At 39.9% G+C, this 27,802-nt stretch overlaps 1 protein-coding gene across 1 annotated transcript in view; it reads left to right on the top strand.

The window, feature by feature from the left end:
* Window positions 1-27,802, top strand: part of GPC3 (glypican 3) — a 456,145-nt gene that overhangs the window by 328,643 nt on the left and 99,700 nt on the right. Inside the window, exon 6 of the mRNA XM_033200897.1 lies at window positions 4,682-4,802. Within this exon, the coding sequence (XP_033056788.1) occupies window positions 4,682-4,802 (121 nt within the window). The remainder of the gene's footprint in view (window positions 1-4,681; window positions 4,803-27,802) is intronic.

Below are 27,802 nucleotides of genomic sequence, written 5' to 3'. Positions count from 1 at the left end.
TACATAGCTAAAGGGGCACTTTTCTGAATGGCAGAAATTAATACAGTAGGACCACAAAGGATCAGCTGTGGGACTAATTTGATTTAATATTTATAATAGTTTTGGAAGCTGGAGTACAGGGCAAAATCACTAAGTTAACAGATGTCTTTACACTATTCCAATGAGAATAAGTAGCTTCAGGAAGACACTTGTTTTATAGGAGTGGACATAAAAGTGGCTGGCAAGCTTTGATATGAAAAAGACCAAGGATATGTCTCTAGGGACACATTCCTGAAGTTCATTTCAGAAGATTTATAATGAACCTTACCTCTTTATCTGCAAATAGGGTCTCTGCTTCAGGCATCAGTAGGAGTTAAAGAAGAGAAGATGGAGTTGGTAGTATCATCAGAAGGTGGATGATATTTAAACAGACCGCATTATATGAACATAAAAGAGGAGGCTAGTAGTAAGCTGATTCCCAACAGATAAAGAATGCTCCTTTATGTCTCTTTAAAACAGCCCCCAAAGGCAATTGGTATTTGATGATCGGTGATCTGTGTATTCACGAATTAACTTTTAAAGTTAAATAATCTGAATGTGTTAAGCTATCATTTTAGAAGAAATGCAATCAAATGTACTCTTCAGCATCTTTGCTACAAAATATTTTCCTTCTCAGAGGATGACTTTTAATTATGAATGTCAGAACTAGATTTCCTGGCCTCCTTTGTTAGCATGCATGTTTTTCAAAGTATGTCCTTAATATTGGCAGATACATTGTATCATGGACGGGGACATCTAATAGAATGAGATTAGTATCTTCTGAGGTTGTGCAATTTTCAGTAATAAAGAGATAATGGGCCGGGCGCGGTGGCTCAAGCCTGTAATCCCAGCACTTTGGGAGGCCGAGATGGGCGGATCACGAGGTCAGGAGTTCGAGACCATCCTGGCTAACATGGTGAAACCCCATCTCTACTAAAAAATACAAAAAGCTAGCCAGGCGAGGTGACTGGCGCCTGTAGTCCCAGCTACTTGGGAGGCTGAGGCAGGAGAATGGTGTAAACCCGGGAGGCGGAGCTTGCAGTGAGCTGAGATCCGGCCACTGCACTCCAGCCCAGGCGACAGAGTGAGACTCCGTCTCAAAAAAATAAAAATAAAAATAAAAATAAAAATAAAGAGATAATGCCCTATCTACCTCTCAACTTCACAGTGTGGTTGAGAAGCTCAAATGAGCTGAGTGATATGAAACTGCTTTGTAAAGTGCTGTGCAAAAATGCGGTAGTGTTAATTATTTTTTGTACTTCATAATTTGGGATTAGAAATATAATTGACTCAAATCTATGAATTTATCCTTTATAGATGTAAATGCAAATGTGTGAAAATCGGTATACAAGGATGTTCTCTGCAGCATTGTTTATATTAACAAAATATTACAAATTATTGTTAATCAGTAAGGTATTGCATAAATAAGTTATTATTGAGCCATACAGAGGAATAAGAACAAGGCAGTTCCATGTGTCCTAACATGAAAATATGTCCAAAGTATATATTTAGTTTTAGTTTTTGTTTTGAGACAGGGTCTCACTCTGTCACCCAGGCTAGAGCACAGTGGTGTGATCACAGCTCACTGCAGCCTTGATCTCCCGGGCTCAACACTTCAGCCTCCAAAGGTGTGCACCACCACGCCCAGCAAATTTTTTTTTTTTTTTTTTTTTAGTGGTTCAGTTTCTTAATTTTAAATTTTAAGCAGTTCTGTTTTTTGTATTAAAATACTGCAACTCAATATTTTTGTCAAAGTTTCCACTTTCTTATCAGAGACAAAAGCCAGAAAAATACAAAAAGTGTTCCTTTCCCCCATTCCTCAAGCATAACATCCAACAACTTGGCAGCTGGTAGTTGTTGTTGACAGTTGTGACTTGTATTTGGTGATATAAACAAGATTATAGAGGCACTAAACCATAAATGTAGTTTCATTTTTTGGGGCATTACTATCATTTTACAAAATATTTAGCTTCTACTTTGAACATTAAAATGTAGTCCAGCTTTTTAAAGCCACAATTAACCACCACATTTTTTATAGGACCAAAACAGTTTGATTGTTCTTTAAAAAAATGATCATTTAGAATCAATTAATTAGAATTAGGAATGCTTAATGCCTACCTTAAGTGGATACCTAATTGATTCCTAAAATAGAATTGTGGTCTCTTTAAAGATGTTCAAGTTGCAACATTGAAGCTGCTTTGGTGGTGCCATCTAAATGATAATTTGTTTGCAAATGCCAAATGAAAACTCTTTGTTGGTAGATTGAGCTATGTGCAGAATTAAACACAAATCAGTTTAGGCATCTTCACTTTTCATTATCTTATCTCATTGGAAATTATATATAATGTAAACAGTAGAACACAATTCACTGATGTTTTTCCTTAGTTTAATACAAGTGTACCTCACTTTAAGCAAAATATACTAAATTATTTCTGAAACAGGGGTTTCCTTACTTTTTCAGTTAAAAAGATGTGCTTACAGAATTTATTTAAATAACAAGGCTTCTTTGACCTGTTCAGAGTATTTAGATCACAGAAATTCATTTCACACACAACTTCTTTGAAATACCTACATTGCATAAAATGAGACACACAGGTACATGTGCCCATTCCATCGAGACTGCCTCATTATTTTGTGGTTATTTTATATTTTTCAGTTTGTCATTATTAACACTTTAATATGCCAGATTCATTCACTCCCTATTTTAGTTGAGATGAGTTAGTGTTTCTAAGGAGTGTTTTGTAATCTCTTGTCCCAAACTAGGCTGGTTTGGGAATCCAGTGAGAGTGACCTGGTTTGGGAATCCAGTGAGAGTGACTGAAAATTGAAATTCAATCCTGAACATCCTTCCAGAACACAGCTTGTCACCCTGTGGAGATAACACACAAAGTACCTCAGAGGACCCCCATCTGTGGCAGTGAAAAATCATGTGAGAGTTATAGTTCAAAAGAAAAAGTGCTGAGCACTGTGGCTCATGCGTGTAATCTCAGCACTTTGGGAGGCTGAGGCGGGAGGATCACTTGAGCCCGGGTGTTTGAGACCAGTCTGGGCAACATAGGGAGACCCCGTCTCTACAAAAAGTTGGCCAGGCATGGTGGCTCACACCTGTAATCCCAGCACTTTGGGAGGCCAAGGTGGACGGATCACCTGAAGTCAGGAGTTCGAGACCAGCCTGGTCAACATGGCGAAACCCCGTCTCTACTAAAGCACCTGGCTAATTTTTTGTATTTTTTATAGAGATGGGGTTTCACCATGTTGTCCAGGCTGTTCTCAAACTCCTGGTCTCAAGTAATCCTCCTGCCTTGGCCTCCCAAAGTGCTGGGATTACAAGTCCAGTCCAAAGTATATGTACTAAGTGATACGAAGTTGCAAATCAGTATGAGTAGTATCATTCCAATTTTGGTTAAAATTACCCATTAGTATATGGAGGTGAAAACCTCTACATGTATATCAAACTGTTGACCATGGTCCACTCTTGGAAAGACAGATTGATGGGGCAACTTTTACTTTATGCCTTGTTTATTTCTGTACTTCTTGAATTGTTTACAATGAACATTATTATTTCATAATTTAAAATATGAATTATAGATATCAATTTGCCCTTATAACCCTGGCTACCCTATTGTAATTGAAAAAACAAAGTATATAAAGAGAGAGCAAAAGCCCTGGGAATCTTTTCATTTCTTTAAGAAAGCATTCCATTATCAGGATCAGGAGCAAGTAAAAAAGAGCTCAAAACCTTTTTCTCTCTTTGGCAACGGTGTTCTGGTATTTCCACATGATGAAAGCAGAAGGAATAAATGAAATCTGTTTCTTGTTTTCTTTGTTTCGCAAAATGAGGAATAATTCTATGTAGAGGTCTGGAACCATGGGTGCAATAAGGAAACCACCTCATCTGTGTATCACCGTCCCAGTTGAAGTTGGCATACCCCACACTGGAAGGCAGAATCGCCTAGTACTTTAAATAGTTACCCTTCTCATGATGGTGAGGATGTCCATTGCTACCCTGAAACTTCAATTCTGGAGTAAAGCCTATTGTTTATCCTACAGGAGCACGTTAAAGTCTTCCCTCAGGCTAGTGTTCTCTCCTCTCATGGAGAACGCAGAGGGAAGCTGACAGGTGTAATTTATGGTGCAAGTGATTTGAGAAAGTCTCCTAAATAGATACCCAGCTCCATAGCCTACAGGAAACAGTGGGAGGAGGAAGAAGAGGGGAAGGAAGAGGTAAAGAACATGGAAGAATCTTTCTCCTTCAAATGAGTAGAAGGCTTACACACAGTGAAGGTTCATTCTGTGTACTTCACTGTCATGACCTTGAACCTCCCCCAGCACAGCTCTAATCACTCTGCCTTGTCATTGGCCCTTACTCTTCTAGACTCCCCACTAGACTGAGATCACAATAAGTGCACACAGACCTTGTCTTTCTTGTTCATTGTTGTATCCCCAACATCTAGGGAAGAAAAGGGATATTGAATATAATTGCTGATTGTTGAATGAATGTTTTCTTACTGTAAATAGACACTATATGGAGTGCTCTACTTTTGCACCATGAGGTCGTCTCATGAGCTTGTGATCAGCCTGACTGTTGATGCCAAATAAAGTCAGCTTTTCCTTTGTTTGGGACTTTCTTTGACAAACCTTTTCTTTACCTTCACCTTTACAGATACAGCCAAAAGGCGGCAAGGAATGGAATGAAAAACCAGTTCAATCTCCATGAGCTGAAAATGAAGGGCCCTGAGCCAGTAGTCAGTCAAATTATTGACAAACTGAAGCACATTAACCAGGTATGTGGAATGTCAAAAAATAATAATAATAAAAAGTAGAAATGACAGAGAGAGAGAGAGAGAGAGAGACAGCTTCCACTATTCAAACTATATTCTTGGGCTTTTAGAAAAGGCACTATTATTTTCTTCAAATAGTCTGTCTGCTAAAAAGGACTTCTGGCCTTCATTTTTCACCCGGCTTTTAAATTATAAAGACAATATTGCAATATGAGGGTTATCTTAGAAAATAGAGGGAAAAATATTTCTCACAATCCCACTATTCTATCCCGTCTGTTTTCATTTTTACATGTTCTCTCCTAATATTTGTCCAGAAAGGCATACTCACACAGGCTTTTTCCATAATCAGAAATCCACAAGTGATTTGTAGTTCTGAAAATTAACACTATCTTGGCAACACTTTTCCATATTGTCACAAATTTTTTTGTTATTGTTGTTTTGTTTTGTTTTGTATTGTATTGTTTTGAGACATGGTCTTGCTCTTTTGCCCAGGCTGGAGCACAGTCATGTAAGCACAATCATGACTTACTGCAGGCTTGACCTCCTGAGCTCAAGATATTCTCATGTCTCAGCCTCCCAAGTAGCTGGTACTATAGGCATGCACCACCACACCTGGCTAATTTTTAATTTTTTTGTAGAGATGAGGTCTCACTATGTTGCCCAGGCTGGTCTTGAACTCCTGGGCTCAAGCGATCCTCCTGCATTGGCCCTGCAAAGTGCTAGGACTACAGGTGTGAGCCACCATGCCTGGTCCCCACAAATCTTTATATTAATTATTTGTTATGGCTGCATAATATTCTGTTGAGTATTCATCATAATTAATCCGCAGCTTTTGCTGGATATACAGGTTGCTTCAAATTTTTTGCCACCATAAATAAAGGTACCTCTTCATATATAATGCTTTATCCTGATCTTAGCTTATTTTCTTAACATGCTAAAGTTATTGGGTCAAAGGATATGAGCAATTTAAATGCATGTATCCAAATTGCTTTTCAATGAGAATGTATCAGTTTTCACTGTCACCAGCAAGACAGGAGAGGTCCAATTTCACTGCATCCTTGCCAGCTTCTGACTCACTGCCATGCACAGAGACACCCACAGATTCCCTTGACCTGTACACATAGTTTTTCCTCTCATAAGAAGTTTAGTAACAAGACACAAATAGAAGTTAGTTGTACCATCTGCTTGTGATTGCTTTGTGGCCACAATAAAAATGCTACCAAAAAGGCATATACCAGAGTGACAGTGTTCCTGCCCCATGATCCATGGGTGGGAGGACTCTGGCATCACTGACTTCTATTGATAGTTTAGGAAGAACTTAATGGAACTGAAATCCTTGTGCAAGAACAGAGATTTTAATACAAAGACATTGCATGAGTTTTTAAAATATGGATTTTAGCAGTGAAATTTTTGTGGGTCTTTAAAAATGGATTTTAGCAGTGAATTTTTGTGGGTCTTAGAAAATACTTAGAAGGGCTTTCTAAGAGTAGTATTTTTTTCACTGCAATTGCATTGCGAAAGTATTGATGACATGCTTGGGTGTAAACTCCTCTGGTGCCTAATAAAGTGCTCTGTACTCAGTGAGCACTTAATAAATAGCTGATAGTGCTGCTGAGCAAATTATAATGGCAGTGTCTACCTAACTGAGCCTTTGTGTGTGTGTGTGTGAAAGTACAGCTTCACTACGTTCTATGAAGCCTTGCTAGATATGGTGTGATCATTTCAAAATGCCTCTCTGAGGCGATCAGAGCACAAACAATGTAAAACACTTACTACTGAGTTGAGGGCATGACATACTTCACTTGGGGACAGTGGTACAAATTATCTCAAATCAAATGTGTCTAGGTGGCTATGTTCAACTGGTTAGACCCCAACACTGGTGAGGCCAAAATCTCAGTTTCCATCACTGTGTCCCTAATCCTAAATGAGGAATATTGTCAACAGGTCCCTTGTTTCAACAGACCTTAAGGATTACCTACTATGTACTCAGCCAGGTGCCAGGGATTTGGGGGATTCAAAGGAAGTCTAGTCCTCTGTCCTCACAGCATCCTTGGGAGAGGAAGCGCAAGCATAGGAAGTGGTTAAATAAAGATAAAGGGCAGCCTGTGATGCAGAGCCTGAAGAGGAATGCTGCTCATCGGTTTTGGGTGGCATGATTAGGCTAGTGGGAAGATTGCAGAGAGGGGCAAGTGTTAAGATCTGCCATAAGCAATGAGTAGGGTTTGAGTAGGTAAAGACAAGCAAGGGAGGGGCAGTCATAAGAAAGAGTGAAGACCTGTGGGGGGACCCCACCCTAGAAAATGGGAAAGCTGCATCAGACATGGGCTTCTATATGATCAGGCAGTTACTAAAAAATATTTATAGCAAGCCCTTTCAGCAAAGGCTTTGGGCACAGTAGAAAGAATATGGGCTTTGGATCCAAATGGATCTGAATTCAGTTATAGATTTTGCTAGGTACATAACCTTGGGTAAATCAGTTAACCTCTCTGAGCTTTAGTTCTCTCATTGGTATTATGGTAAAGGTATCAAAAACTCCAGTGTATATATAATTATATACATATATATATATAAAATATGCACACAGATATATGTAATTGCGTGTGCATGACAGGCACTTAATATATGGCAGTTAGTTGTGAGGACTGTGTTTAGGATTTTCTCTATAGGCAGGACTTGAGTTTGAAAGGGAGTTCCAGTACTTTCTGCCAGTCTAATTCTTCTCCCCCAGTTTTATATGTTTGTAGATCCCTTTGATGCATCTCTTCTCTCTCTTTCTCTCCCATATTGTCTCCTTGTTTCCCTCTCCTCTAACTTTCAGCCACAAAAGCTGAAACCAGCTGACAGGTAGGGTGATGTACATAGAGAGAAAGGTCGCTATTACAATTCCTTTTTCCTACCTCTGGCCATGAATAAGTGTGTGAACATTTTCAGTTTCTATACAAATACCATTGAGCAACTAATTAATTCTCATTGATAAACTAGTTTTACCTGTTTCAGTTGAGCTGTTAAAATTGTTGGACTCCAAACACCCACATTGATTTTTTTTCTCATCTGTGTTGCTTTATATAGCTGAAACACATTTTTTCAGTCCTTAAATAAAATTCATATTTTGGCCATGATTCGATCTGAAAGTGAGACACTTTAGGGAAGTCATAAAGAAGAAAGTCATGATAATGTCGATGATGTTGATGATAATGATAATGTGTTGTCTTTGTATAGCATTTACCCATATTTCAAAGTGATGTCATGTTCTAAGGTCTAACTGCTTAGAAAAAAAATCCAACCTGGAATTATATAAGATATAAAACTGTGACAGAATCTTTTCAAGAACTCATTATTACTCTTAAACCTTATCTCATTTTCACTGTTTTTTGGGGAGGTAAGTGATAAATAATGTTTGCCCTTTTTATAGTTAGAGAAACTGAGGCAGAAAACTATCAATGGCTGTGTAGACGTAGACATGCTGCCAAAAGATTTAGTGAGTTCAGTTGAAAACTCAATCATCCAGATGTTTCCTATACACTGCCAAACATCTGGATTCACTGAATGCCTGACTAAATCGGCCTAAAACTTTGGTGATAGGGAGGTAGAATTGAGTTAACTTTCCAAGTTCACATGTAATTGAGTGGTGAATCTGAGAATGTGATGTTATTTTCCTAAGCCCCTTGCTCGGTGCTGCATCTATTAAAACTATAATAGCGTGCTAATACAGAGATACTTCTCTCTCTCTCTCTCTCTCTCTCTCTCACTCTCTCTCTCTCTCTGCATGTATGCCCCATGTGTGTCCATCCAGATGAACTATGGCTAGGCCATTTATGAGCACATCCCAAAATAGCTTTTCACTTTGTTTCCTGGGAATTCTCAACTGCCTCCTTGCAGGTTATGGTTACTGTTGATAGCTCTGGAAATAATATACCCACTAAGGGAATAAAGTAACATTATTTTCATACTGATAGTCCCATGGTATAACCTTAAGGGGATGGGTTCAGGGCCAGGCTCAGGCCCCTTTCCTGGGAAGGCCTACAGGTGTGGAATGTTCTCCCCTCCTCCTTCCAAGCCAGAGTTCATGTGTAACATTCCCACGATCAGAAATGAGGACCTTTTAATTTCCTTTTCAGTTTCTAATTTGTGTGAGAATTTATTGTCTTGTGTTAGGAGAGGAATTGAACTATTTTACGTCCTCAGTATCAGTCCTGGAATTTGCTAGGCCGTATTGCTTTTTTTTTTTTTTTTGAGACGGAGTCTTGCTCTGCCACCCAGGCTGGAGTGCAGTGGCCGGATGTCAGCTCACTGCAAGCTCCGCCTCCCGGGTTTACGCCATTCTCCTGCCTCAGCCTCCTGAGTAGCTGGGACTACAGGCGCCCGCCTCGTCGCCCGGCTAGTTTTTTGTATTTTTAAGTAGAGACAGGGTTTCACCGTATTAGCCAGGATGGTCTCGATCTCCTGACCTCGTGATCCACCCGTCTCGGCCTCCCAAAGTGCTGGGATTACAGGCTTGAGCCACCGCGCCCGGCCTCCCATATTGCTTTAAAACAACAACAACAACAACTAAATTTTGTTTTTGTTAGTGTCATTCTGCTCCAGGCTCCTACATGGAGAGAAGACTCCACAATTACCAAAAATGATCACAACACACTGTTACTCAGATAATACTGTGGGCCATTTATCCCCTAACCTAGTTTTGTTGTTAACTTTTCTCTCTCTTTAAGAGTAGTTATGTAGTTAGTGCTAATTTAGCAGTCCCTAAACTGCCACAGGAGTTATTGTTCCCAAGAAAAATCTATCCATTTATTGTTTCCCCATTTCAGTTCAGGTTCAAATGAAATACCAGAAATTGTTTTCCTGCCCGTTGTAAACAGTTGAAGCCAGAGTAGTCAATACCTGCCCATTTGGTGTCAGAGCTTTTCATTCAAAGTTAGATAAAGTCTCATCTGTTTGGGATGGTTGAAATGTCCTGCTGAATGGTGGGGGAGTGGACGAGATGGCCTCTTAAGATTCCTTCCAGCCGTGTGATTCCATGATTTGTGGCTCAAGGTCAGGCTTTAACCCAGCACCCTCTTGTGAACAAGTCTTGTGACTTTATTCTCTGCTCTGCCACTCTTTTTAAAACACCCTGTTCCCAGGTCACCCCTTTCCACTGTGTAACCTCCCATCTTTTCAGAGGTTGTTCCCTTCCCACCAGCCTTCCAGCCTGGGCAGATGGAACTTAAACTTGCCCTTCCCCCCACCCAATTCTTCTGTTCTGCCTTGTTCTCATTAGGCTATGAAAACATTAAACTATAAAAACAGTTTTGCATTTATCACCCCTAAGTTTCCCGCCTCCAGGGCCAGATAGGTGACCTGTTTTCGAATCATGTTAACCATGTGATGCCATATGAATGATAATAATTCTGCCATATATTTACATAGCACAATTCAGTTTGCAAAGCTCTTTCCTATCCATTAGATAATGTGATCTTTATAGCCGCTCAGAGAGGAAAGCAAGGCAGGCATTATTACTTACATTCCCAGATGAAGAAACCATGAGCATTAGAAGTCTACTGATTTCCATACAGTAAGTGGTAGAGCTAGACCTAGAATCCAGAGCTACTGATTTCATTCTCTGTACACTTTCCTTTACTTGTACCAAGACATGGCACACCTATTAGGAAGATCTATATAGAAACGATGTGCAGAATACAAATAACAAAAACTCCCTAATTTGTGGTCTGATAATTTTCAAGTGCCAAATATGGTCATTTCTATGGCCGAACTCTAAAATCAGCAGCAATGAAAGATTAAGCACATTGTTTACAAAATCTCACTTGGTGAGATTCTTAGAAAACTAACCACCACATTGTATGGAAACAGAGGAACTTTGTGGCATGAGTTTGAGTTATAAATAGCAGAAGAACTTTCTGCTAGTGAGTCCTAATTCATAGAATGATGTTAAATGGTCAAAGATAATTTAAAAATCTAGAACAGACACTGAAATGTCTCCACTTCCATCCCCCTCTGTAAACACCAGAAAAGTATTTTTAAGATGCCTGGCAGACTCTAGTGCGATGAAGACACTAACTTTTGAAATAAAAAGTTAAAATTTTTAATAAGTTAATTAGTAAAGCTGTTAAGTGCCAAAGGAGCACTCAGGACTTTCCTTAGCATGTGATTTTAAAAAAATGTTTGAAATGAATCTCAGACATGATGGAAAACACTCCAGGTAACTTGTTTTCATAGTCTTCTCACAATAACAGGAGTGAGAGTTGTAAAACACTGGCCTAGTGCAATGGTTGCTAGAAAAGCCAATATTGATATAAAATTTCTAAATAAAAGGAGAAACCTTTGGAAAGTCAACTTTAAGTAAAAGACCTTCCCAAATGGAATTATGTCCCAGTGTCTGTGGTCTGTGTTACTTGTTCACATACAAGTGACGTGGCAGAACTCTAGTAATTGCCATTTATTTCCATATGGAGCCAGAATATGTGTGTGTGTGTGTGTGTGTGTGTGTGTGTGTGTGTGTGTGTCTGTGTGTGAAAGACAGAGTACCTACAATGGCATGTTAACAAGAGCCAATGAATGACTTCTGAGTCACAAAAGGACAATGTGAGTTAGTCTTTAAATACCAGACTTAGACTCTGTGGAGTTAAACATTATTTCATGAAGTAAAAGGAAATTCTCTGATATACTCCAAAAGGGATTTATCATTAAAAAATCTTCTGTCACTTTGCCTAATAGCCTGAAAAATAATTACAATGTCTGGTGGCTTTGGGGAGCATGTGTTTTTAATATCTTAATTACTATATACAGTTTAATAACACCACACCAAGTAGAATTCCCAAGTATTTCATATTAAATTTCTTGAAAATGAACTATTTGCTATATTTAGAATACACAGGATTAAAGGTACTTAAATTAGGTCATGTATTTTAGTCCTTGCATATTAAATTAAATTACTCAAAAATGGAAGATGAGTCAGGAATGGCGAGCCAAAATGTTGTTGGTATTAGTGTTGTGGTCATCTTGATTGAGCAATGGAGGGAAATACATGAACTTTCTCATTACATTATTGTATTCTTTCATAGAATATTTTTAATTGGAAGTGTTAGCAATGGAAAGGCAAGTTCTACATATGAAAAGACAATTCCGTCAAACAATATAGACTACCAGGTTTATGAAGTTTAGAAATACATATCTAAATTATCTATGAAATTCATAGGGTCTCCTATTCTATTTATATTTACCCACTGGCCAAATGCAACACCTTTTTTTTTTTTTGAGACGGAGTCTCGCTCTGTCACTCAGGCTGGAATGCAGTGGTGCAATATTGGCTCACTGCAACCTCCACCTCCTGGGTTCAAGCAATTCTCCTGCCTCAGCCTCCCGAGTAGCTGGGATTGCAGGCGCCCACCACCATGCCCGGCTAATTTTTGTATTTTTAGTAGAGACAGGGTTTCACCATGTTGGCAAAGCTGGTCTCCAACTCCTAATCTCAGGTGATCTGCCTGCCTCAGCCTCCCAAAATGCTGGGATTACAGGTGTGAGCCACCGTGCCTGGCTGATACTTTTTAATAAACAGTTACAAATACTCGTTCCCTAAAAGGTTTGCAGTTACAAACATTTGCTATATGAAGTATATCAGTGTGTGTGTGTATGTATGTGTGTGTATTCAAATGCTATATCAGAAATTAACTGAGATATATTTATGAATATGTATCTTGCTTCTAGACTGTAAGCTCCCTAAGTGTGGGATCGCATATTTAATTCTTTGTATCCCGTGGCACCTAACACAGTAGCATATACAAAGTAGACCCTCTATATATATAATTGATTGATTGATCAGTCAATTCAAAGGACTTAACCTTTGCTGCCCTTAACTTATTTCTGATTTTAGATTTCATTTAAGGTAATTTTCACATTCAATATTAGCCAGTGTCTGTGCTAAAGGACAGAATTACATAAGTGCAGGATCATAGGGTCTAACCCTTTGATTTTACAGAGGATGTTAAAGCCAAGAGAGGGAAATGACTTGTCCAAAGTCATACTACCAGTAAGTGACAACACTGGGACTGGGAAATAAACAGGTTAATATTCTATACAGCCATTTGCTCTGCTTCCAAAGGCTCTTGATACAAGCGTGCTTGCAAATATACAAACACATTTTCTTATACAGTAAGTACTCCAAATCATGGCAGAAGCCCATACTTAGGAAGTTCACCTTTGGAACAAAAGGCTGTACAGCAGGAACCATGAACTTCCTAATTATTTATCACTTATTTTGGATATTAAGTAGGTTTGGGCCTAACAAGTATACCTTAGTGCCCAACTGCCTCATTGAACTCATTAGGCAGTTGTTGCACCGGGTGGGGAGGTCTCTGCTGGGATCACTGAACCAAAGGAAGGCAGAATCAGCAAGACCTGTTGCTCATGGCCTTTTACCCACTCACAGAGTCTGACTCAGGCTGCTGTTCTCATTCAGGGTCAATCATCCTTTCAGTCTCATCCCCTGGATCTCAACTCCTCCACCTTCCTGGACATCCTATAATAATTTATCTCGTGCCTCCTTCCTCCTTCCAGAATGATAAAATTAGCATCATATTAGTCAGTGGGCTTCTGTGCCAGATAGCTCAGTTGTTTAGGGCAGTGTATTCAGATTGTGTTCCATAGGGAATGTGGGAGAGGTGCTGTGGAGGTTGTTCTAAGTCCCCCATTCCTATTTTAACCAGAGCAGCTCCATTTTTTAAAATCTTCTTCACATATTGGTCTTCTAAGTAAGATTTCACTTAAAGGGGTCCAACTGCAAAAATAACAAAAATCTTAGATGCCCTTAAAGCTAACATTAAAGGCTTAAACCCATGTGAGCCATTTCTTAATTTGAGTGGTCAATGGAGGTACTAAATATCTATAATACACAAGGAAGTCACAGCATGCCCTCCAGTCCCCATCAGCAGCTTTCTAAAATGAACTGTGGGTCAGAATGGAGACCAAATGGGAGAATGTGAATGGCTTGGTGGTAACATTATTGAAGGCCCATGCTGTAGTACTAGTGAACCAGAAGTGGCTTATTTGAAGCTGATGACCAACATATATGAGTTTTCTTTGCCCATGTCATTAGGATTCTAACAAAATCCAATGAGAACAAAGTACTGAGCTGAGCTCTTTTGTCTTGAACTAGTTTGTCTATATGGTGCAGTCTTGTGTTAACTGGCCCACACAAATGTTTGGTCTTGGTCCTTTAATCCCATGGCTATTTGAGATCTAGCGTTCAACTGTAAATTTATTTGACACAGAGCAAGAAATGTTTCCAAATTCTGTGTGAGCTCAGTGTTGGTACATAGTTAAGGTAAAATGATAATAATGAGATTAATTCTGTATTCTTAACTATGTGCTTTCATTAGATAGTGACCACAGTGATTTTATGTAGCAACTGTTAAGTGGAGTGTCTCCAACAGAGTTCTAATTAATATCCAAAATAAAGATTACATTATTATTCATATACACTGGATCTTATTGGATAATTTCTTAAGTATGGTTTTCTTTTCCTTGTTTAATAAGTTGATCTAGATTTTTTTTTCATAGTCCCTATTTTGCTAAGTCATCACTTCTCAGAGTAATATCTGTTCTGTATTATGGGCAAGCAGCTGACGAAACCAAATAAAAGCTAAGAGAATTACTCTTCTGATATGCCACAAAAAAGAGGTCCAAGTTCAGGTTAGTTACATTCCAGGTCACTGAGGATTCTTATGGTTATTATCATGGTATCACTGTTATTAAACTTTGAAGCATCACAAAGAATTGGTGAAGAGCCAAAAGACTGAAGACTGGCACAATTATTTACCCTCACCTTCAATAAGGGATGGAAATTGGATTCTGGAAGCCACAAACCAGAAAGTCTGGTGTCACATCCTAATGAAATTCTAGATTAGATTCTTGGAGAGCATGAGCTCTTGGAAGCAGCCATGGTGGTTACAAGTAGCCACTGTGGACTTACTCAGAACTAATCAGGCCATTTCTCCTTATACGTCCATGCATGCACATGCCTTATTGATCAGAGGAATGGCATAGACATGCTGGGTCTCAATTTCAGCAAGGTGTTTGACAGAGATTCCTATGACTTGTCTTAAAATAAGTAAGGAGAAATATTGGCTAACTGATCATCTAGTTGGATAAATGTGTAGCTAATTATTTATCAAATATGAAATGTATCAATATCAGCCCAGAGTGAGTCCTTTAGTTATTAACTTTGTGCCTAGCCCCTTATTGCCTAAAGTTTTTGCTAGTGACTTAACTGAAGATAGAGAAGGCATACTTCTAATATTTAGTGACTGCATGATGCTAGGTGGGGTTAGTGAATACATAGATAACACAATTGGGATGCAAAAACATCTCAGTAGGCTGCAATGACAGCAAAAAGCTAGCAGGGTAATATCCCCATGGGGATAAATGTGAAGTATTACATGTAGATTCACAAACATGAGTACCTAAGCATGATAGGGGAAACCCAACTTAGCACACATGTTAGTTTTTAGTTATGATGGAAATAGCTATGAAACCTTCACTGACCCAAAACAATATCCCCCAAATATTGTGGTAATTTAGTAACTCTCTTGATGTTGTTGCCATTTTTTGTGGGAAGAGAAGGATACAGATTTACATGTATGTTGAGGTGGGAGAGGGAGAGACATGGAAGTGACTAGAAAAATACTCTCCACCCTGTTTAAAGGTTAAAAAGGACTGTTTTGGGATTGTGATGTTCACTGCTCCACATGAGTTTTTGTTAACGCCAATACTACCTGTTTTAGTTGTAAAGCATCACTGGTATGTGACTGAGAGTCTCAGTGAGATGTTTGAGAGCCAAAACACTGGATTATTTAGTTTGAGGGAAAGAACAAAGGCTTTAGAGCCAAATAGATCTGTATTTAATTATTAGATTTGTCATTTTGTAGTTACTTGGCTTTAGGCCAAATTACTTAACTTTCCTATACTCATGCTTCCTAATCTGTGAAATGGGTATACTATCATCTATCTTGAAAAGTTAAGACAAATATTAGGGATAATGTATGTGGTAGGCACTCAATATAATTCTAGGTACTGTTTTTCTTCATATTCTTACAATATGAAGAGTTAGCATAAGGGCAAGTCAGGAGTGACCTTTTAAGTGACTTGAGTATCTGTGCCTCAGTTTATCAATTTCTGGAATGGAGAGACTACAACTTTTCTAGTTTGGAGTGTTGTTTAAATGATTTAAAAATTCTAAATATAATAATCTAAATTCTAAAGATTCTTGGAAAAATATATCTAGCCAACCTTCAACAGATTTCTGAACTATTTAAAGATTAGTTTGGCTCAAAGTGACTGAATGGAAAATGAAGATGATTTTGTGTGTGTGTGTGTGTGTGTGTGTGTGTGTGTGTGTGTGTGTTTAAATTAAGTTCTTCAGATTTTCCCAAATTTGAACTCTGCCCTGAAGTAGAGGCTCTATAAATAGGCAGGCTGCCCTTGGAGTATAGCTTAGAGATTTTACCACATGATCCAGAAGTCCCATTTTAATCTTCAGCCTCACCAGGACCTTTCATGGAAGGATGGTATCAAATGGAGAGACTTCAGAGCTATAAAGTTCAGGGCAAGTTAATCTGCATTCCTTTTGCATTTTGCTCTCTGGTTGAAGATGGTGAGAGGTTCCTATATTTAAAACCCGGCTGACATGATATCCTTATTGGCAGATGTCTCACAGGAGGTATTTAGAATGATTTTAAGCAGCATATAATATGTTTGTGAGTGTGTGTGTATTTCACATGCCAACAGAGCAGAAAGAATTCATGGGGCTTGTGGCTACTGAGCTTTCTTGAGACACCATCACTCTCAGCTGTTGGGGTGATGTCACAGATACCAGTGACACTGCCTAGGCCCAAATTCCCAAAGCTCTTTTTTTTGCATTGCAGAGCCTAGGGCAGACCTACGCCATAGGCTCTACTTTCAAAGAACTATGGATTTGTTAGCCACAGACTGGAACCAGTGACCACTTGTTGTCAGGTAAAAGGAAAGCTGCCCCCTGCTGCCTGAGCCTTTGTGCCTGCCTGAGATACCATGGAAAATGGGGAAGGAATCCAGACTCATTAATGAGCTAATACAAAAGATTAAGCCAAGCTAGAGGCAGTTTGTTATAGCTGCATATGGATGCTCGAAGGCGGTCAGAGCTGAAAGATCTCCAGACCAGAACCCAGTGGTGCTGCTGCCTTTGTTTGCCAGACACAAATATAGGATAAGGGTATCCCCGTGGGGAGCAATTTTCGTATTGCCAATTTCTTTTTTCAGTTATGTCATTCCCTGAGCTATTGTGTGGCAAATTGATTGATCAGTAATTGCAATCTGATAACCCATGGTCCAAATTACTGTTAAAACTGCAGGTTTCATTATAATATACTGAGATGGCGCTCAGATCTGAGCTTTTACTTGGTCGAATGGTCTTTGTTCTTGTTTGTTGTTCTTGGAAGTCACTGAAAGCATGATTACTTCTATGACTCCTTTTCAAAATGAAATTCACAAGGAAAAATAAAAAGTAACACACACACACACACACACACACACACACGTGTGTGTGTGTGTATATATATATATCCATGTCATTTATTAGGAGTTATTTGTTGAATGCCCATTTTTTATGTAGTGCTGGATTTGATGGGGTCTGTTGATAAGGACATAGAGAATCCCTCCCACACACACACTCATCACATATGCATATATCATCACCATTTGCATTCATTTATTCAATATTGAGCAGCTCTCTGTGCCAAGCACTGAGCATAGGGGCTGTAGACAAAGATACAGAGATAACTTAATCACTTTCAATGAGGGTGATGAAAACATGCCTACATTACTATACTCCAAGGCACAGTGTGTCATAAAAGAAATATAAACCAAGTACTATGCTAGCCCGGAGAAGAGAAGGATTAATTCCTACCGAGGGAATTAGACAAGACTTTAAAAATAGGAGGTAGCCTTTAAGCCAGCCTTTGAAAGATGAGGAGAATTTTGACAGATCGAGATTGGAAGGAAGGATCTTCCTGGCAGAGGAATATGGCATGAGCAGTGGCTCAAAGACATGAAAGTACACCGATAGCCTTATGTGGCTAGGGAGCTGAGGCCACAAGCCAGATTGGAAGAGGACGTGGACAGTGAAAGATGAGACGGAAAAGGTGATAAAAAAAATTTGGGAGGGCCATGAATAGCATACTAAGGAATCTGAGCTTTACTCTGTGGCAGCACAGAGCACATGAAGGACTTGAAGCATGAGAGTGACATGGTCAGATCAGTTAACATCAGTAATGTTAACTGCCAGCAGCGTGAAGGGTGCTTTAGAGATCAGAAATTGGAGGCAAGGAGTCCAGTTAAGTGATAGCGTTTACAAGGCAAAGAAGGAAAGCTTGTTATTCAAATTCATTACCCTTCCTTCCCACTGCTTGATGGGAAAATGGAAGGGGTGTCCAGTCTTTTGGCTTCCCTGGGCCATATTGGAAGAGGAAGAATTGTCTTGGGCCACACATAAAATACACTAACACTAACGATAGCTGATGAGCTACAAATAAAAATTGTCAAAAAAAAAAAAAAAAAAAAAGAACCTCATAGTATTTTAAGAAAGTTTACAAATTGTGTTGGGGTTCATTCACTGCCATACTGGGCTGTGTGCAGCCCGTGGGCTGCGGGTTGGACAAGCTTGGTTTAGGAGCTAAGAACCGCTTTGTCCCTAAAGTTGACTCAGTCATCTTTTGGCCATTAGCCAGGACATAGGAGAGGCTGGAGCAGGCAGTGGTTTGGGTCTCCGCAGAAAGTAGTAGGGTGTGGCCCTCCCACAGTAGACCAGTAGCTTCTCCAGGTCCCACAGTAGAAAATGAAAAGAAATTTCTAGTACCTGCAGAGATTTGTCCCTTATTGAAGCTTTAGTAGAAGTTCTCACAATGAGGTATTTAGATTCCCTGATGAATGTGTTAACTATTACTTTTAATCAATTTGTTACACACTTTTTTTTAGTCAGAATTCCAATTAAATGTAGCTCCTTGGCTGTTGAATGTTGAGTGCCATCCATTCACTGAAGTCTCAAAAATTACCAAAACTGTGAGAAAGATCGAGAGAGATTATAGTGTTTTTCTTCAGCTGCCACTGTGGGTGCTTAGATGTGTTGGAGAGACTACTGTGTTTCGTGACAGCCTCACAAAGAAGAGTGGGGGCCCCAGAGGGAAGCAGTGACTGTTCGCCTTCTCCATACCTTCTCAGAACACATTTTCCTATTTGTTATCAACTCCTATGTCTTTCTAATTATGGCAGCTCCTTATAGCTGGTGCTGTTTCACTAGAACAGTCTCCAAGAACTTTACACATGTTATATATAAGACCTCGCTTGTTCATTTTACTCAAGCATGTGCTGACAAGGAGCTGACCTGACATTTCACCAAGATGCTCTGCCTTGTACTCGACACTGCCTCTTCTCTCCACCTTAGCACCCCTGTGCCCTTGCTGGTCAAAGCAGATGCTGAGAAGACAGAATAGATATCTCGGTTAGACTAAACTTGTCTGTCCCACTCACCACCATATCTTCAGCTCTTTGAGCAATGCCTGGTATATAATAAGTGACTGATAACTATTTATTGCATAAATAAGTGAAAAATTATGTTCCTCTTTATCCCCAGTTTGGAGCTATGTGGACAGGGTGAATATATTTTGCACATGGGACAGATATGAATTTTGGGGAGAAAATGTAGTGGCCGGTACAGAGAGAAGGCAAGAAAGTAGGGGGATTCTTTTTGCCATCAAAAAAGTTACAAAATGTTACATTGGGGTTTTGCTTTTCAGGTATGTACAGAATATTTTATTTCTTCAAGAAGTCATCTGGAATAGCCCTTCCTCTATTTTATTGAGAAATGCAGTGGAATAATACCACAGCTTCCCCATAAGTCTTCATTACATCAGTTCAGAAGGTCCTCAACTTGCTAAGAACCTGGAAAATTCATGAACTCTCTTCCTGTTCAGTCGCCCTTTTCTGACCTTCACTTGGGGGCTATGCTGTGGCTGTCATACAGTGGAATGATTTTTGACAGAGCCCCCAGGCTCTGGCCTACTCTCTACCTACTCTGCCTATTCAGTCGCTATAAAATATGGTATTGAGCAAAGATGGGAAACGTACTTTATCTGTCAAAGCCTGAGTAATAGCAACTTTCATTTTCCTGGCCGCCGCCTTTCAACTCCAAGCTCAGCTTGTTGAGGCCTGAGGAGCAGAGCCAAAACAGCAATTCATGTGCGTATTTCTATCTAGACTCCAGTCTCCCTGGGTAGTGTAGTCCTGTGGTGATTCATGCCTCGAGTATAGATAGCTGGATATTGGGAAACTTCCTTATTTGCAGGATATAAAAGCGAATGAAGTGATTAAAATCTTTGGCATACCTGCCCCTATTGCATAGCTTTCTCGTGCTTTCCCTGAGGGAATCATTTCTGTGAGGAAGGACAGATGGGTCTGTGATCCTCTCTACTTTCAGCATATTCCCTGGACCTACTATGTCCTACTCTCACTTCTCTGTTGACATCACTAGGCCTGAACTCTCTTCTAGGTAGCCGATTACCAGTGCTTTCAGGTCATTCTTTGTACAATTCTGTCTGAGATCCTTTTCTTTCCCCATTTGTTGCCCTAGTCCAGACTTGCCTTGCTTCTCCATCAGTCCTGTGCTGGGCACAGGAACTAGAAAAATCAATGAGATAGTCACTGCCCTTGGCTTCTAGGGACCCACAATCTTTTTTTTTTGTCTTTGTTTTCTTATAGTACTATAGTCTTCAACTTGCTTCTATTTATATTTTGCTTTATATATTTTCTTTTGTTGATCCAGAAACAATTTTTGTGTAACTTTTTTCTCTGCCACAAAAAGACATGTTGCCTTCCTTTTATAAGTCCCATGTTTCCCTGACTCCCACTTCTGCCACCTTCTCTGAAGGAGAGGTACTTCTCTCCCCACAACTCCTCACTTTTTTTCTTCCTATCCACCCACTCTCATCTTCCACATAATTTAAGAATTCCTCTTATGGGTTGATTTATTTTCTATGGTCTTAGTGACTCTATCTTAAAGGGAAAGTAATAGAAGAAATGACCTGGAAAAAGACAGTGATCAAGACCGAGTAGCATTTATCTGGGACTCGCTTAGTGTTAATCCTTGGCTGGATGTCTCACAACCTCTAATGAAGAACACCATGCTTGCTATGTGCTCCTTTCTAGATGAAAAAAAAAAGTCCATAATCTATAAATGCTTTTGGCTAGCAATGATGAGCAGCAGCAGCTTTTTTTTTTTTTTTTTTCAAAGCAAAAGCACCAGAAGTTTGGAAAGGAATTGCAAGTTATGTTGTAATGCAACTGATCTCCTTCTTCCTGAGAAAGCTGGTTTCTCGCCAGAGTGTTCAATTCAGGCCCACGCAATCTGGGTGTATTTATAGAGGGCCCAACAAGGAAGAGAACACGATAAGCTTCCTCCCCAGTATGGTAGACAATGGCAAACAATCGCCAGGTGAATGCTATGGGGAGCCAAATGCCATTTAGGTATGTGAGAGCAGACATCTGCTAGACTGCAAGGCCTGCCCGCCCCTCAAAGCAGTTGAATCCAGTCTGAAAAGTCAGAAATGTTATTCTGGATGATGGCAAGACCTCAGAGAGTTTTGGGGGCCCTGTCTGTGTGGGGGACATCTAGGAGATGAGACCTACTCTAAAGCTGCCTAATTCTTAACAACACAAAAATGTTAATAAGAAAATAAGAATGCAGCTGGGTGCTGTGACTCACACCTGTAATCCCAGCACTTTAGGAGTCCAAGGTGGGTGGATCACTTGAGGTCAGAAGTTCGAGACCAGCTTTGGCAACATGGTGAAACCCCGTCTCTACTAAAAATACAGAAATTCACTGGGCATGGTGGCAGTCACCTGTAATCACAGCTACTTGGGAGGCTGAGGCACAAGAATCACTTGAACCTGGGAGGCAGAGGTTGCAGTGAGCCAATATCGTGCCACTGCACTTCAGTCTGAGTGACAAATTGAGACTCTGTCTCAAAAAAAAAAAAAGAAACAAAGAATCCCTGCAGCATTTAAGTGTTTTAACACTTTTGAGACCCATAAATATAAATGTTTTATTTGCATTATCACATTTATTTCACACATATATTAAAAAATTAATGCATATATATGTATGTGGAATAAAGTCTGTAAGAATGATATCAAAACATTAGCAGTATTACAGTAATTTTCATTTCCTTTTTATATCTTTCTGCCCAAATGCTTTTTAAAATTATTTTTTTAAATCAGAAAAAACAATAATCTATAGGCTCATACATGTAAATGTTTTATTTACATTATCACATTTCTCACCACTATCCTTTGATTAATAATATCCACTATTAATTATAACTAGCTACCATTACAGGTGGGCACCTCTAATCCCAGCTACTCGGGAGGCTGAGGCACGAGAATTGCTTGAAACCGGAATGCGGAGGTTGCAGTGAGCCAAGATCACGCCACTGCCCTCCAGCCTGGGCGAAAGAGCAAAACCCTGTCCCCCCCCCAAAAAAAAAAACCATAAAAATAAAAGCAATCCAAATGTCCATCAATAGCAGATTTATTATGGAAACTGTGCTGTTTCCATACAATGGAGTAATCTGCAGACATTTAAAAATATTTTTTAAAACACATTGTGCATAGAAAGATACCTATCATATATTACTAAGTAAAAAGCAATGCAGACTATGAGACAGTAGTAAAGAACAATCCAATTTTTTAAAACATTAGCGTGTATATATATATATGTATGTAGAATGAAGTCTGTAAGAATTATATCAAAACATTAGCAGTATTACAGTAGTTTTCATTTCCTTTTTTATACCTCTCTGTACTCTGCCCAAATCCTTTTTTTTTTTTTTTTTTTTTTTGAGATGGAGTCTTGTTCTGTCGCCCAGGCTGGAGTGCAGTGGTGCGATCTCGGCTCACTGCAAGCTCCACCACCCGGGTTCACGCCATTCTCTAGCCTCATTCTCTCCCAGTAGCTGGGACCACAGGCGCCCCCAAATACTTTTTAAAAATATTTTTTTAAATCAGAAAAAATCTATTTTCACTTAAAACAAATCAACTTTTTGAAATAGATAAAGACAGATGTAAGATTGAAGCCACGCTGGACCAAACCAAAGCCATTCCTCCCTGGTCCCCAACTGAGCTGTATTCATCTCTATTGGCTGTCTCAGAAGCAGCCTAGCTTCTGTGAGGAGGCAACAGCAGTATCACTCGGTCTGGTGGCCTGGTGACCTCCTGACCAGTGCATACTGACCCAGTGTTTCAGCCTTATAGCCTAGGAGTCATCCCCTTAATTCTGAGGGCAGCACCAAGGACCTTTTAGAGACATGGTCCCAGGGGCAGCCCCCATGATCTACACCACCCAGGATTCGAGCTGACAGGCACACTCAGAGATGTGTATACAGTGAGAGGTAGCCTCCATGCATCTGAACTTCTCAGAATAACCCAGTATGATTCTGTCATTCACAAATGGGCCCAAATATTTTAGAATCTATTTCTATTTTTGGCCTGCCCAACCCCTTAGGAAAATAAATTCCTTAGTATTTGATATGCAAAGTAGGGCCTCCCTTTATCTAACCCCAAACCATCTCTTTCAAGTTCAAGGGGATACCCCTCAAACTCCAGTATTCTAGGACTTAAGTTTGTGATAACTCTACCTATCACATTGTATGCACTTCTTTTCTTTCTCTTTCCTTTCTTTCCTTCCTTTCCTTCCTTTCCTTCCTTCCTTTCCTTCCTTTCCTTCCTTTTCTTTCTTTCCTTCTTTATTTCTCTCTCTTCTTTCTTTTCTTTTCTTTTCTTTTTCTTTCTTTCTTTTTGATGGAGTTTCACTCTTGTTGCCCAGACTGGAGTGCAGTGGCGCAATCTAGACTCACTGCAACCTCCGCCTCCCAGGCTCAAGCGATTCTCCTGCCTCTGCCCCCCGAGTAGATGGGATTACAGGCATGCGCCACCAAGCCCGGCTAATTTTTGTATTTTTAGTAGAGACGGGGTTTCTCCATGTTGGTCAGGTTGGTCTTGAACTCCCAACCTCAGGTAATCCGCCTGCCTCGGCCTCCCAAAGTGCTGGGATTACAGGCATGAACCACCACGCCCAGCCTCTATGCACTTATTTTCTTTTCCGCTTCAGTCATCATATTTTCAGACTCAAGAAGCCAGTGATTTTAGTTTGTCCCTATATGGCTTTGCTTTGTTCTCCATCCTTCATTATTTTATTTCACCTTCTCTGGACATTTTCCTGTTCTATTTTGTCTTCTTTAATGTGCCACCAGCAGAACATAACCCCAAATATTCTGGGAATAAGGTACAGTAGCACATATATGGTAGTGCTAAAAGCAGTTACTGCAGCTTGAAAGCAACTTCTTTCTTAGTGGGTTGCTAGGTGCAGACATTCACAAGTTCAGCTTTCAATGGGAGAACAGTGATCATGAAAGAGCTGTGAATACTGTCTGTTTTTCCTTACCTTAGAGATGTATATGTGGCCTCCATTTTATATTGCCTATATTAAGATCCAATGGAACCCCAAACTAAGTTTGATTGTGGGGCAAGGTGGGTGGGGTGCAGTGGGAAATCCCTCAAATCAGTGAAATAAACGCTGATTCCAAATGTAACACGCAGGCTCTATGGAATAAGACAGCTCTAATCTCTCAAAGACCAAAGATAAGGCCATCTGACAGCTTTGCAATGTCATTTTCAGTCATTCCTTTACACACGTGTAAAACCTTCAGACGTTCTTGAGAAAATAACCTTTATTTCAAAAAATAGCTTTGAAGTTTGAAAATCAAAGCAGGCCAGCTGTTTCTCAGCACAGAAAGAATTTTTCCTAAACTGCTAGAAAGCTAATAAGGATTTCAAAGGGCAGTGATCACTTACTCTAATGCCCATGGTCCAGGGAGCACCAGGGGTGGGACAAGCTGTTTACTGCAACTAACACATGAACTAGGGAGTGTGCCAGACCTTCCTCTGTGTTTGTCCATCTTTTCCTGTGTCCCAGTATCTAGTTTTTCTCCTTTTTTTCTTACCATCCCCTGGCCTCTCTCTTTCTATTCCCTACCTTTTGTTTTCTTTTCCTAATCTCTCTGTCTCCTCCTTCCTGACATTTTTTCTTTGAGACAAAGTCTCGCTCTGTCGCCCAGGCTGGAGTGCAGTGGCACCATCTTGGCTCACTGCAACCTCTGCCTCCCGGGTTCAAGCAATTCTCCCACCTCAGCCTCTCGAATAGCTGGGATTACAGGCGTGCATCACCATGTCTGGCTAATTTCTGTATTTTTAGTAGACACAGGGTTTCGCCATGTTGGCCAGGCTGGTCTCAAACTCCTGACCTCAAGTGATGCGCCTGCCTCGGTCTCCCAAAGTGCTGCGATTACAGGCATGAGCCACTGCACCTGACCTGGACATCTTTTTTTAACCTCCTCATTCCCCAAACTTGGTATAGCATACACCTGGAATTTTGTTTTAATTTACTATACCTATTCAATGGAGTTTTCCTTTCCCTGTCCTTATTTTTCTTAAAGAAAACAAGGTGAATGTTTTCTATTTCTTCCACAAACACAAGCAAAAAAAAGCTAAACTAAATCAAGCAGCTTCTTTCTTGTGTGTGGCCCCAATTGATTTTTTTCCCCTGTGGGTCAGTGGCCCTTGACAGAAAAAAAGGTCCCCACCCTTGCACTAAGGGGTCTTGCCAATTTAATTCTTCTTCAGAAAAGGAGATGAATAACAGTATGGACAATTAGTTACTGTGGGTGGGAGAAGGAATTTGGCTGCAGGCAATTTTCTTTGGAAAGATAGGACGGCACAAGAGGTTGAAATAGTTCTACTTGTGAAAAATAGAGGGTATGAAATAACTTGGTGGAAAGTTCAGCTGAGAACAGGAGCATCTGGGGCTTATTCATGGTTTTTCAGAAGTTTTTGAAGCTTTTTATTAGCTGGGTTGACCTCAGATTGAGGAGAGATTTTTCAAATGTTAAACAGTTTTTTCTTTTGCATTCCTAAAGTCATATTGTGTTCAGCTTGTTAATATCTGCACAGGGGGCCTTCGGCAGAGGCTGCCAGACCGGCGTGCTTTTGGGACATAGTTCCCTATAGCTGGTATTTCCCTTTCTTGTTGAGGATTTGCATGTGTCTCTTTCATCCATGCATACAGCAGATTCCTCCACAAATAATTGCATTTGACATCACAGTTGTTAGAGAAAATGCAGGGGAGGGGGAAAAGCCTCCCTTTCGTCCACACTGAGACAGCTGGAGGGAGGAAGCAGGTTAGACAGGGAAATACGTAAACATACCTGGAATGTAGCAGCAGGTAATTCTGTCTGTGTTAGTCATGATAATAACTTGCATGTTGGAATATCAATAGTGTAGATTCCAAGATGTCTAGGATTTAGAAAGGAACAAAGAAACCACCACATATCAACACCTAGCATCTCACTGATTTACTGTGCCTAAGACAGGAAATATTGGCAAAGGTGTTTAGTTAGGATCAATGGAGTATGTTCCAAGGTGCCTTCCCCAAATATTTTTTACAGAAGAACTTTAGGCAATTTATTTCCAGCTTCTGGTGGCAGGGGCAAGTGCACCCTACTGGGAAACTGAAATCTGGCTCCTGATAGACTGTCAGGAGTGGGGGGCCGGTGTCAGATTGCACTTGCACTCCCAGTAGAAGTTACTGGAACCCTCAGAAAGGCACACTCTCCAAAAAGGAGTATTGTTCAGGGCATGACGGTATTGAGAACAGCAAAAAATAATCGATCCACTAACACTGTGACCAGAGGTAACTTTCTATGTTAGAAATGAACCAGTACTGCCTAAACAGAAGCCCTTATTCTTAATGGTCTGCAAAATGTTCCGTAGCTAAAACTTTTGGAGGTAAGTCAGTGATTTGATTTTTTTTTTTTTTCCTATTAACTGCCAGGCCTACAAAGTTTTTGTGCAAGTAAAATAATTTAAACAAATTTCCCAAAATTTGACAAATGTTTGGAGCTCTTCTGACACAGACGTTCTGTGTTCTGTATTTGGTTTATGATCTATGCCAGGCTCCTTGATTAACAGGTAGAGGACATACCCACAGTTCAATAGATCAACGCATAGTATTTGAGTTCTTACTCTAAATGTTTATTGTTTATTCGGTCACTGAGTGTCAAGTACTTGGGTAGGCCCTGGGAGAGACACAAAGATGAATCAGACACAGTACCACCCTCAAAAAGCCTTTGGCCTCATAGAAGAGACAGATACAGACACAAATAATTACAATACAAGGCAGAATGTGATTGAGATTTTAAGACAAGTCTAAACAGAATGTTGTATGAGCACAGATGAAATGATTAGATTCACTTGCAGGAATTGGGGAAGAATTTATGGAAGAAATTACATATGAGATGGTTCCTGGAAGATAATCAGAATTTCAATAGGAGACATCACTCAAGGCTAAGAGAACAGCGTGGACAAAGCACAGAGGTGTGAAACTGTGTGGCATATCTAGAGAATGTTGATTAGCGAAGATGTGTGCGGCGAATTCTGGGAGTTGAGGTTGGGATAGTCAAGTGGAAGTATACCGTGGGCAGTTATAAATTTGATTTAGGAACCTGAGGGAAAAGTCTAGACAATAGAATTTTACTTAAAACAAGCTTGTCCAACCCACGCCCCACGGGCCAAATGCGGCCCAGGACAGCTTTGAATGTGGCCCAACATAAATTTGTAAACTTTCTTAAAACATTATGAGACTTCTTTGCATTTTTTTTTTTTTTTTTTCTCATCAACTACCATTAGTGTTAGTGTATTTTATGTGTGGCCCAAGACAATTCTTCTTTTTCTAGTGTGGCCCAGGGAAGCCAAAAGATTGTACACTCTTGATTTAAAAGTCTGAAAAGTATCATTCCCTGTGAACCACATGCCTTGAGGAACAATATTAGAACTCAGCATCTGTTCTTTGGGGATCCACAACTAAATTT

Source organism: Trachypithecus francoisi, unplaced genomic scaffold, assembly GCF_009764315.1.
Source record: "Trachypithecus francoisi isolate TF-2019V2 unplaced genomic scaffold, Tfra_2.0 Lachesis_group6, whole genome shotgun sequence".
Lineage (NCBI taxonomy): Eukaryota > Metazoa > Chordata > Mammalia > Primates > Cercopithecidae > Trachypithecus > Trachypithecus francoisi.
Note: the sequence above shows the minus strand (reverse complement) of the source record. Positions and strands in the feature narration are given on the sequence as shown.